General features: G+C 47.9%; 1 protein-coding gene across 1 annotated transcript in view; it reads right to left on the bottom strand.

Annotated features, from left to right (window-relative positions):
- Positions 1-376: 376 nt before the first annotated feature.
- The window catches only part of LOC149328383 (organic cation transporter protein-like), a 38,480-nt gene continuing 27,274 nt past the window's right edge, over positions 377-11,582 (bottom strand). The window contains exons 5-6 of the mRNA XM_089558980.1: positions 2,585-2,766; positions 377-535 (exon numbers count right to left, since the gene is read on the bottom strand). Of these exons, the coding sequence (XP_089415106.1) occupies positions 377-535; positions 2,585-2,766 (341 nt within the window). The remainder of the gene's footprint in view (positions 536-2,584; positions 2,767-11,582) is intronic.

The following is an 11,582-nucleotide window of genomic DNA, read 5'->3' as shown; positions in this document are numbered from 1 at the left end:
GCACTGAAACGCTTCTGTGTATGTTATTACGCAACCATAGTATATTAAGCTGTTCATGCCGCGTGTAAGACGGCTACAGTTGAAAAATAATGGGAACTTTAATAGGAACATTACACCGAATGTTACCTCAATCACGATGGCACTGGTGATAGCAAAACCTATCTGTGCCACAAGGTGAACGAACTGAAACATAGTCAGAGTCACGAAAATGGTATGCTTTAATGCAGTTTGGAGCCGGCCATACTCTGTCTAGGCCTTGATCATTAATTACATGTGAGCAATACCCCACCGTGACTGAGAGGCGGGGGGGGGGGGGGGGGGGGGGTGCGGGGGTCTCTCCCTCAATATGTGGTATAGTAAGTGAAAACCATTCCATTCAGATGTCCTTCAACTCTAGTCCAAGGTTGTTCGCCTCTTCGAATGAGTCCGGAAGCGGCTTCCCCAACGTCTCTGGGAGGACGGCAACAGCACCCGCTCCACACACGCTGGCTCCAGTGAGGACGATTGTGGGAGCTGTGATGTGCACATGGATACCCTACGCAGGTACAATAGAATTAGCAACCTCCAACATGAACTTTGGGCATGTTACAACCTACAGTGTTTCTTCACTGCGGAAGAAGAGGAAATGCGAAAACATCTGAGTCGCTCGAAAAGTGCCTACGATCACTACAGCGCTTACAATAGCTCAAACATGCAGAGTTCATAGAAAAATGGCAGGTGGATGTTAAAACGTAAGTTTTCTTGAAGTACATCATCTTGTTTCACTCCTGTAGCTTTTAAGGATCTTGTGCTCTTTTACGCTAAAACATATCAGAGAGTAAACCTGACTTTTCAACCTTCTTTTGAAGCCGCTATCGCCATTTTCGCGAAGTCAGTGATGCTGGCTACATTTGCCTTCCCTGCTGAACCGAAGGGCAGGAATAAGTCGTGGTGTAGAAGAGAGATCGCATTTAAAAAGCATGGAATAAAGATGGGAGTCACGAAGTTCTTTTGTGCGCCTTGGCGGTGCTGTCAGGTGCTTCAAATTTTCCTTCTGTTACGCGTTGGGATGCTAACTGCAGCGCACTGTCGCAGAGGTTTCAGTAAAAAAACAGCTTCAGGTAATAAACAGAATGCTTGATTGAGAAAAATTTCGAATTTAGAATTATAACGTGGCCATTCCGTTAGCGCAGAATTGTTTGCTGTGCGTGAATTTATAAACAATGTTTATCAGTTTTCCTTTGTTTAACAGAGGGTTCGAAATGCACATACGTTTTCATATTTTTTTCGTAAAGCGAGTTTGACAGCGCTAGCTATAACTGAGTAGAAAATATTTAGTACAGGCTTTTATTCTATGTACTTTACAAGCGCTGCAATAAAACAACCCTGTAGTGATTTTCGCACCCAGAGCCTTTGCGTTCGGTCGGTGACACCTTTTAATGGCCAGTGAAGTGAAGGATACTGGTGCGGAGCATCCGTGACTGTGTCATTCCTCCAAATATTTTGGCCGTACAACGGTCTACCTGTTCACCTCTTGTGCTGCTTTCCCCGATCTAACTTCAGTCTTTCGCTTGAGCAGCTGCCGCCCTCATTTGAAGTTTCCGGTAACTAGACGTGACTAGCAAATTTGTTGCAGTGATTGAACTGTTTTTCTTCTTCATTATCAACGCTGAAAGTTGGCAGTTATGTTACAAAGATTCCTTAAATGACCAATATTGAGCTTATACTATGTTTTAAGAGAAAACTACAAGCTACAAACGGGGATTATGTTCCAGTGCGTAAGCGCATAGGGCGTGTTCCAGCTCCGCAGCAACCACTCCACTGCCGGAAAAAAATTGTTGCACGTTATAGTCGTTTGATGACTTGATAACGAGAGGAAACAAAAGAGGGGTCAAGGGTACATGCCGTGGTTATGTGACTTCGGTGTAGCTCTGCCCCATGGCAACTGGTCAGCGTGCAGTAACGCCACCAGCGACAGCCTATTGAGGCCGCGAGCGCTCTACAAAGCAGCCGACAAAAAACTAATAAAAATGTAACTTTTGCCACAGCCAACAGCACTCGCTGATCATCGCATTGTTCAGTGGTTGCTACCCTGTCAGTTTTTCTTTTCTGTCTTTCCTTGGTGTAGATATCCTGAGGGGGCCTGCCTTCTTGAACGACCTTTTACCTAGAGTTCTTTTTGTTACATATCGTCTAATGAATGGCCTGGATGTCATATTTGTCTCCTGGATTTCCTTCCTCTTGAAATCAGTAATAAAGTGAATTGCTAATTTTTGAGTAAGGTATAAAGATAGTCTAGATAATTCGTGCCACTCTGCATGATTTGTGGTCCTCGTGGGCAACGACTCGCTTCACAACAATCATGTTCTAATTGGTGCACATTAGAGCCTTGATTTCTAAGACAAAGGAGGCTAGGATCATGGTCCTAAAGAGGAAAGCACGCGTACTGACTTCGACGTGTCTTCCTTCTTTAATGGCCAGATGCATGTGGTTCGGTGAAATGACAAAATTTGTTCGTCTCCCAGAGAAACTTTTTCTTTGCGATCTAGCAGTGTTTCGTTCAAACTTTTCTTAAAAAGTGTGCAAGCATTGGGGCGTTGCTCACCAGATCTCTCATGAAAGGCGATAGAATGGCACCAATGCGGCCCATCGTGAAGCATGCCGCGAATCCAAAACACCTGGTTGATGTTGGGAAGAGCTCCATAGTGTAGACCCATAGTATCGCTCCCGAAGTGACCAGAAGAAAGCGAGACGTCATGTTCAGGACCAGTCGATGCCAAAGAGTTTCTGCAAATAAGCAGGAGGAGATGCAGGCGTCGCCATATTAACGAGACAGCGTTGGAGCGCTGGTTCACATGAAAATCCGCACATTTTTAACATCAGTGTAGGACTTGTCGCTAGGTTTATGACGCCACAGGCTAAGCTATAGAATGAAAACGGTTAAAACTCTAAATAAATTGTGGCTATGAGGTAGTAACATGAATAAAATGATTTACAACATTTTAGGTTATGAAGGAAATTATTTGCAGTGAAAGCAATATTTTCGGTTATTAGTTGCGAACTGATCCCATGATACATGAATTTTGCCTGACACGGTACCCGTAGACCAACGAGGAATGTTCTTTCGACTAGGTTAAAGGGAGACCTTGTGTATTTTGTGACCTATCGCGTGATCTGGTGCATCTACGCACGAATGCTAATGTGTGTGTAATTAGAAAGACGTACTATTTGCGAGAGAGCAAAGAACCATTACCGCGGTTGCGTCAAATTCCTAAAGGGAAGCTTAAGTGTCCCCGTGATTTTTAACTCTATAGACAAGATTTATTCCGCCATTACAATTTGAACACATCAAGCGAAGCCTCTCCTCCAGTAGTACTCTTGATTCAGTATCAGCGTGAAGTTACGAAGAGGCTACGCTCCTTGACGCAGCAGTCTGAAGGACATGTTCTGAATTTAAAACTACGCCCTTACGGTCGTAGGTGGGATATTAAAAAATGCCCGCCGCGATGGCTCAGTGGTTAGGGCGCTCTGCGACTGATCAGGAGTACTCGTGTTCGAACCCGACCGTGACGGCAGCGTTTCGATAGAGCGTTTCGAAACACAAAAGACGCCCGTGTGTTGTGCGATGTCAGTGAACGTTAACGAACCCGTTGAAATTATTCCGAAGCCCTCTACTACGGCACCCCTTTCTTTCTTACTTGTTTCACTCCCTCCTTCATCCCTTCTCTTACGGTGCGGTTCAGGTGTCCACCGATATGAGAGACAGATACTGCGCCATTTTTTTCCTCCAAAACAAATGTTCAATTTCATTTTTTTTTTCATTAAAGGGTGGTAAGGCAGTAGTTTTCTGTGGCAAGCCGTGCATAAGCATAAAAAAACAGCGGATAAAAGAAGTAGAGGGCTTAGGCCTTTAATCTTAGTAGCTTACTAACAGATGCCTGCTCTAGATGCCCCTGAAGGAGTCCGTAAAAGGCAAAGTTATGTCTATATACAACTTGCAGCGGCCAGAAAACTGCAGTGCTAGCTGCGACAGGGATACCTTGCCGCGGGAACGCTCCCTGTAGAGATAGTAGTTGTATCTAATGTGCAGTTATTCTCATATTCATCATATTTCATCACAGCCATGCTCATGAAACACTGTCATGTTCCAATTCAAGAGATATAGATCGTATTTCATTGGACAATCTATATAATTCTGTGAACATTATGCGCGTTTTCCTGAGGCAAAGTGACGCTGTCCAGTCTCACGAATATGCTTCATTATCCCTCCGTATACATGGCACTATATAATTCCTCATAGTTTTGATCATCTTCATCATCTTCTTCTCCAACACAAGTATTAACGGGAACGAGTCTTGCCAGCTCGTGCCATGATTACGGCGGCGGAAACAGCGTGGGAGAAACTTGAACCTCGAAGAGAAGATATTACACCCAAATGCTAGGAACTGATGGTTTACTGCAGTGCTCGCAATAAGTATAAATAATACAAGAATGAGAGGAAGAGCCCTTGTGTCACTTGCGACTCTTTATTAGTCTGCTAGGTATTCAATATCTTTTCTTATCAGTGTCAGGGATGGGGTGACGTGGTAAATTTGACGTTCATGGCGTGAAAAGTCCGTTTCCTTGCCTTAATTGTTTTTTTTAATTGCTCTTGAATTAATTATTACGAGCACTGCATTATACCTTCAGTTGGTAGACACCGCTTGTCTGTTTTTCTTTTTTCGCGGTCCCGTTTTTCGCGCAGGGTTTGCGGTGTAACCAAAGTACGTCCACTTCAGGACTGAAATGTGTCCCAAGTATCTTGAATAACTACGTCCTTAACCTATAGTGCGAACGCAACCGCAGCGAACGTACTTCGCAATATTATCCAGCCACCTCACTGTTGGCCACCCTAAGCTACGCGTGTCTTCTCTCAGAATCCATTTCTTTACCGCAATCTTCCATCAGATCTCTTGCCTTTGTTTTCACTGGACTATCCATGCCTCTTTGGACTTACTCATTGCAGCAAGAAAAAAATACCGCACATTTTCTCTCTCACCTGACTGCTGCCCGTCCTGCCTTTAACGTTACACCTACCGTTATTTCTTTCTCTAAGTTGCCCCACTTTCCCCTTCTTTCTTCTCCATAGCTAACTACCGACAAGGTACAAATTCTAGATTCTTTCGTCCTGGCCGACATTAGCAAGCTCTTAATTATGCGGTAGTCAGGTCGCAAAATTCTAGATATTCAAGAAGAGAGTTTATACGCTCGGCCTCCACTCCGCATACAGATCGCAGTTTCACGACTCAGTCATTCTCGCTAAAATATGCTATCAGGCAGAAGATCTATTATAGTGTTTTTTTTAAGGAACGATGCATGATTACTGAGTTAGGCAGACCAGTACTGTGGGTGTAAAAATTAATATGTCAAAACTAAAGCATCATTCAGCAGTCTTGGAAAGGAACAGAGGGTTTACAGTTGGTAGTGAGGAGCTGGAAGTGGTAAGGAAATACACCTAGATAGGTCAACTAGTGACCGCAGACCCCAATCGCGAGAGCGAAATAACTAGATTAGGGTGGAACGCATTGGCAGGTTCTCTCAGATAATGAAAGGCAGTTCACGAATATCCCTCAAGAAAAAACTGCATAACCTCTGTATCTTACCTGTAGTCACCCATGGGGCAGAAACGTGCATACTAACGAAAAGGGTTAAACTTAAATTAAGGACACCACAGTGAGCTATGAACAAAAGAAAAAATGATAGGTGCAACGTTAAGAGATAGGCAGTGGGCAGAGTGGGAAAATGATCAAATACGGGTTAATGGCGTCTTAGTAGCAATCCCCAGGAAGAAATGGGCTTGGGCAGTGCATACAAAACGAAGGAAAGAGAACCGATGGTCCTAAACGGTAACAGACTGAATTACAAGGGAAGGGACGCCTAGCGGCGGGCGTAGACAGTTCGCTGGCCGGATGATATTAAGAAGTTTGCCTGGATAGTGGGGCGCAGATGGCACACAAAAGGGTTAAGTAGAGTGATATGGAAGCGGCCTTTCTCCTGCCGAGGACGTTGTCCGGATGATGATAATGATGATACATGAGGTAATATAGTTATTGTCAGGTGTAGTCGTTCCCATAAGCAAATTTTAACTCCGAGGAAAGACTCGCTAGTATGAGGATAACCTTTAGCAGTTGAGCCGACATCGCAGAGAATATAATATTGTCACGTAGGGGTGACGGCAGTGCAGGTAGCGAGGAAGACAGCGGAAGAAGGCTTACAAAAAAAAGTGTTTATTCGGGCTGACCTGCGCCCACAATGAAATGGATGACTCGGCGGTGGCGTAGCAACAAGCGTCCTCGGCAGTCGTTCCACAGAACACCTGCCGGTCTCAGCTGCATTGAATTTAAAGCAGATAGCAGACTTTCGAGATACGAGTGAAAGGTTACCACAACATTTTGGAACAACGGAGAATCGACTGCACCTGGATGCGATCGCTCGAGATAAATCTCTTCTTGTCTTGCGTTTCAAACATAGCGATAAATCGACGTGCCGGCAGCTTTGAAGAATGTACACACACTACAAACAATCGCTGCAGTATGGAACCGTTGAGCGTAGCGCCAAAATTTGCAGCTTAGAGCACGTTACCCAGGCGCATTCCTCATCAAAAAAATTGTCGTTAAGTTTTCAATGGTGGAAAAATCACTACTGGTGCAGTAGCCATAGAAGCTGAAGGATGTTACTGTATACTTGAGAATAAGATATTTGCAGCGCATAATTTGTAACATGTTCGTGAGGCCAGCAGCATATGGTCACGTTGTAGTGACGGCATTCCAGCAGTCAGTAGGACACCAACAAGACTTGGAAACGAAGCTCTCTATTTGGGCTGACTTGCGCCCGCAAAAGAAGTGAATCACTCGGTGGCGGAGTAAGGAACAAATGTGCTCGTCAGTCGTCGAACTAAGAATGCCCGCTGCTCGCGGCATCGTTCAATTTAAAGCCGGCAAGGAAACTTCTAGATAACAGGTCAAGATCATCTAGAGTATATCTGGAAACACGTAGATGCTGCTCTTCATGGCTGTGATTAATCGAGATTAGTGCGGTCGCTTCTCGCGTCACGAACAAAAATGATAACACCCCTTTCCTGCGGCCTTGCGCGAACGAACGGACACTACAATGATATGTGGCATTACCCCCCTCCCAAAGAAGCAGTGTTTAGATGCTTTAAAATGAAAATAAACACGGAGAATGAGTCCTTTAGCGTTCATAATATGGCTTCAGGCGTACGAGATGTACGACTTCCGGGCGTGTGCGGCGTCGCTGAGATGCTGTCGTGCCGTCGGGGATGACTTCATAATTGAGGTCACCGATGCGACCGAGAACCCTGTACGGGCCAAAGTAGCGTCGCAGCAACTTTTCACTCAATCCACGGTGGCGAACTGGCGTCCATATTCAAACTCGGTCACCTGGCTTGTAATGCGTGTCTCGTAGGCGCAGCTTGTAGCGTCGGGTGTCGGTGTGCTGCTGGCCTTGAATGCGAAGCCGCGCAAGTATTTAGGGCTTCCTCGGCGCGATGAAGGTAGGTGGCGACGTCGAGGTTGTATTCGTCGGAAACAAGCGGGAGCATTGCGTCGAGTGTTGTCGTGGGCTTCCTGCCGTATGCAAGCTGGAATGGGGTAAACCTGGTTGTCTCCTGGACGGCAGTATTATAAGCGAAGACCACGTAGGGCAGAATGGAGTCCCACGTCTTGTGTTCGGTGTCGATGTACATGGAGAGCATGTCTGCGATGGTCTTGTTCAGACGCTCTGTGAGTCCGTTGGTTTGCGGATGATAGGCAGTTGTCCTCCGATGGCTTGCCTGACTGTAGTGTAAGATGGCTTGTGTCAGCTCCGCTATGAACGCCTTTCCTCTGCCTGTGATGAGCACTTCGGGGGCGCCGTGTCGCAGGAGAAATCATTTGACCAAAATTTTGCGACTTCTCTTGAGGTACCATTAGGCAATGCTTTTGCTTCGGCGTAGCGGGTCATGTAGTCGGTGGCCACGATGATCCACTTGTTACTTGATGATGAAGCCGGAAAAGGGCCGAGGAGGTCCATCAATATTTGCTGCAAGGACTTAGTTCGAGGTGGTATGGGGTTCAGGAGTCCGGGTGGTCTAATCGGAGGCGTTTTGCGTCGCTGACACTCACGGCATGTTTTCACATAATGGGAAACGTCGGCAGCTAGCCGCGGCCAATAGTACTTCACCTGGATGCGGTGCAACGTGCGAGCAATGCCGAGATACCCTGCAGTCGGCTCATCATGACATGCCTGCATAATTTCTTGCCTGAGATTTTGGGGCACGACAAGAAGATGCACTGCCCTGTTGGGCGCATAGTTCTACTTCAGGAGGACATTATTCTGAAAGACGAAGGACGACAGTTGGCCCTTGAACCCTCGGGAAGGCGATGCGGTCTTGCCTTTCAAATAATCAACTAGGCTTTGCAACTCGGGATCCGAGCGCTGCTTCAGCGCAAAATTTCTGGCGCTTACCGGCCCTAGGAAAGCGTCGTCGTCTTCCTTTTCCGTGCTGCGTCTACGGGGGCTCGCGATAAGCAGTCTGGATCAGAATGCTTGCGGCCAGATTTGTAGACTACAGTTATGTCGAATTCTTGACGACGCAGGCTCCAACGAGCAAAGTAAGGCATGTTGACGGGCGTGAGTGACAGTTCAGTTAGGTTGTATGCGGCGGAGTACGACTTTCTGAGCAATAATGTTCGTGCTAGGCGATAAGTCAGGGCTGCGATAAGGCACGTGGTGTGTACATGTCGGCGTTGCCTGAGACTATGAATGTATGTTTTTTTTCGAGCAATAAATAGGTGGAAGTTAGCGCCTGTCCGTTGTCTCCTAGTCTCTTTTTCTGTCGTGAAATCATTTGCGCCTAGGTGAGTTTTTTTCCCAAAGTTCCAACCAGCAAGGCGGCCGGAGGGATCTTTCAAGTTGGCAAGCCAGCATAGAGCATGGTGATCGCTTACAACCTTCAATGGCCGCCCGTACAGGTAGGGTCGAAATTTCGACGTGGCCCAAATAATGGTGAGACATTCTTTCTCGGTCGTCGAATAGTTGGCTTCGGCTTTCGACAGTGAGCGGCTAGCGTACGCGATAACTTTCTCATGTTCACCATTTTTCTGAACGAGGACCGCTCCTAAGCGCGCACTGCTTGCATCTGTATGAATTTCGGTTTCGGCGTTTTCATCAAAGTGTCCGAGCAGAGGAGGGGACTGTAAGCGGCGCTTCAGCTTTGTGAAAGCTTCTTCTTGCGGCTTTTCCCATTTAGAAGGCACGTCAGCCTTGGTAAGTTGGGCCAAAGGTTCAGCGATGCGCGAAACGTTCTTGAAGAATCGCTGGTAATAAGCACACAATCCAAGGAATCTGCGTATAGCTTTCTTGTCATTAGGCTGTGGAAACTCTGCGATGGCAGCCGTCTTTTGAGGGTCTGGGCGAACTCCATCCTTGCTTACGACGTGACCAAGGAACAGCAGATCCTGGTAGGCGAAGTGACACTTCTCTGGTTCAAGTGTTAGGCCGGAAGACTTGATCGTTTCCAGCACTATCCGAAGCCTTCTGAGGTGGTCTTCGAAGCTTGAGGAGAAGACAACAACGTCATCTAAGTAGACTGGGCAAATCTGCCACTTCAAGCCTGCGAACACCGTATCCATTACACGCTGGAACGTCACTGGTGCGGAACAGACACCAAATGGCATCACCTTGAACTCGAAGAGTCCATCTGGTGTGATGAACGCAGTCTTCTCGCGATCTCTTTCGTCGACTTCAATTTGCCAGCAGCCGCTCTTCAGGTACATCGATGAGAAGTACTTAGTGTTGCACAGCTGACTCAATGTATCGTCAATGCGGGGGAGGGGGTAGACATCCGTCTTCGTAATGCTGTTCAGGCGGCGGTAATCGAGGCAAAAGCGAAGAGTGCTGTCTTTATTTTTCACAAGGACGACTGGTGCTGCCCAGGGGCTCCTCGATGGCTGAATGACGTCGTCACGAAGCATTTCCTCAACTTGCTTGCGGATAGCTTGGTGTTCTAGCGGCGATACGCGGTAGGGGCCCTGTCGCAGTGGTCGGGCGTGTTTGTCTGTGACAATGCGGTGCTTGGCAAGTCCGGTTCGTCGCACATTCGATGCTGATAAGAAGTAGTCGCTGTGCCTTTGAAGAAGACTGTGTATTTGGTCTTGTCTGCTGCGGGTTAATGCTGGGTTGATATCAAAAGTGGGTTGATGGCCTTGATCAGATGGTTCTACTGGTTGGTCGGGTGAGGCAAATATGTCTTTGATATCTGCCAGGTCGTCGATAAAAGCAATCGTCGCACCTTTGTTTAGATGCCGGTATTCTTCGGTAAAGTTCGTTAGCAGCACTTGGGCTTGGCCATTCCGGATTTGGGCGACTTCCCTTGCGACGCCCAGTCCTCGATGCAGGAGTAAATGGGTGTTCCCCTCGACGACGCCTTCGGCAATTTCGATGTATCCAGTACCTATGCAGGCGACGACACTTGATCGGGGCGGCACGCTCAATGCTTCGTCGAAGACGTTTCAGGCAACGTGATGAGTCGCTGTCGTCGCTGCAGATATGGCTTTGTCCGTGGAAAGCTTGATCGACTTAGATCGAAGGTCGATGATCGCTCGAAGTTCATTCAGGAAGTCCATTCCCAAAATCACGTCTCGCGAGCATTGCTGTAGGATCAGGAAGGTTGTCGCATAGGTTCTCCCGTTTACAGTAACTCTCGCGGTGCAGCTTCCTGACTGCGTAATCAGGTTGCCACCTGCGGTGCGGATCAGCGGGCCATTCCAAGTTGTTGTTACTTTCCTGAGTAGGACAGCGAGTGGGCCGCTGATGACAGAGTAGTCAGCTCCCGTGTCGACCAAGGCAGTAACCGCATGACCGTCGACCGTAACATCAAGGTCACTTGTTCGCGTTCTCGTATTCTACATTGTCTTCGGTGTCCGATCTCAGCTTCGTCGAGTATTGAGGCTGCGGTGGGCGTACTCCGAGGTTACTTCAATGGGCAGCCGTAAAAGCTTCAAGTCTGGCTGCGTCGTCGTCGGTGTTGTCGTCGTAGTTAAGGCATGGTCTTGCGTTTTCGTCGGTGGAGGATCGTTGTTATTGCGCTTAGAAGCAACCTCACCTCCAGAGGCTGCTTTATTCAGTTTAACTTTGGGGGCCTGGGGGGAGAGTCCACGCACGGCGTAACCTCGGCTAGGAGATACAAGCGCGGGGACGAAGGCGAAGGGGAACGTGATAGGCGGCTCGGCGATGGGCATTCTTGCCGACGCAAAAACTCTTCGATTTCGGCTGGTCTCTGGCCGGGTCGGGGTCGTGGGGCGTCGTAAGAAAACCCTCGTATACCCCTTCTCCTGTATGGGCAGTACCGGAGAAAGTGACCGGCTTCGCCGCAGTGGAAGCATAGTGGGCGGCGCTGGTCTGGTGTTCTCCACTCGTCGCATTTCCTCGGCCCTGTGCGGCGCTCGTAGGACGGGCGGGTTGGGGCAAGAGGGCGGTGGTCCGGCGCAGCTGGCTGAGGGCAATAGGGGCTTGGGTCCCGTGGTCTAGGTGCAGGACGGCGCACTGCTCCGGCGTTAGTCATG

The sequence above is a fragment of the Amblyomma mixtum genome, chromosome 9 (assembly GCF_055824585.1).
Source record: "Amblyomma mixtum isolate Tamu chromosome 9, ASM5582458v1, whole genome shotgun sequence".
Classification (NCBI taxonomy): domain Eukaryota; kingdom Metazoa; phylum Arthropoda; class Arachnida; order Ixodida; family Ixodidae; genus Amblyomma; species Amblyomma mixtum.
The sequence above is the reverse complement of the archived record's forward strand: the minus strand, read 5'-3'. Positions and strand labels throughout refer to the sequence as shown.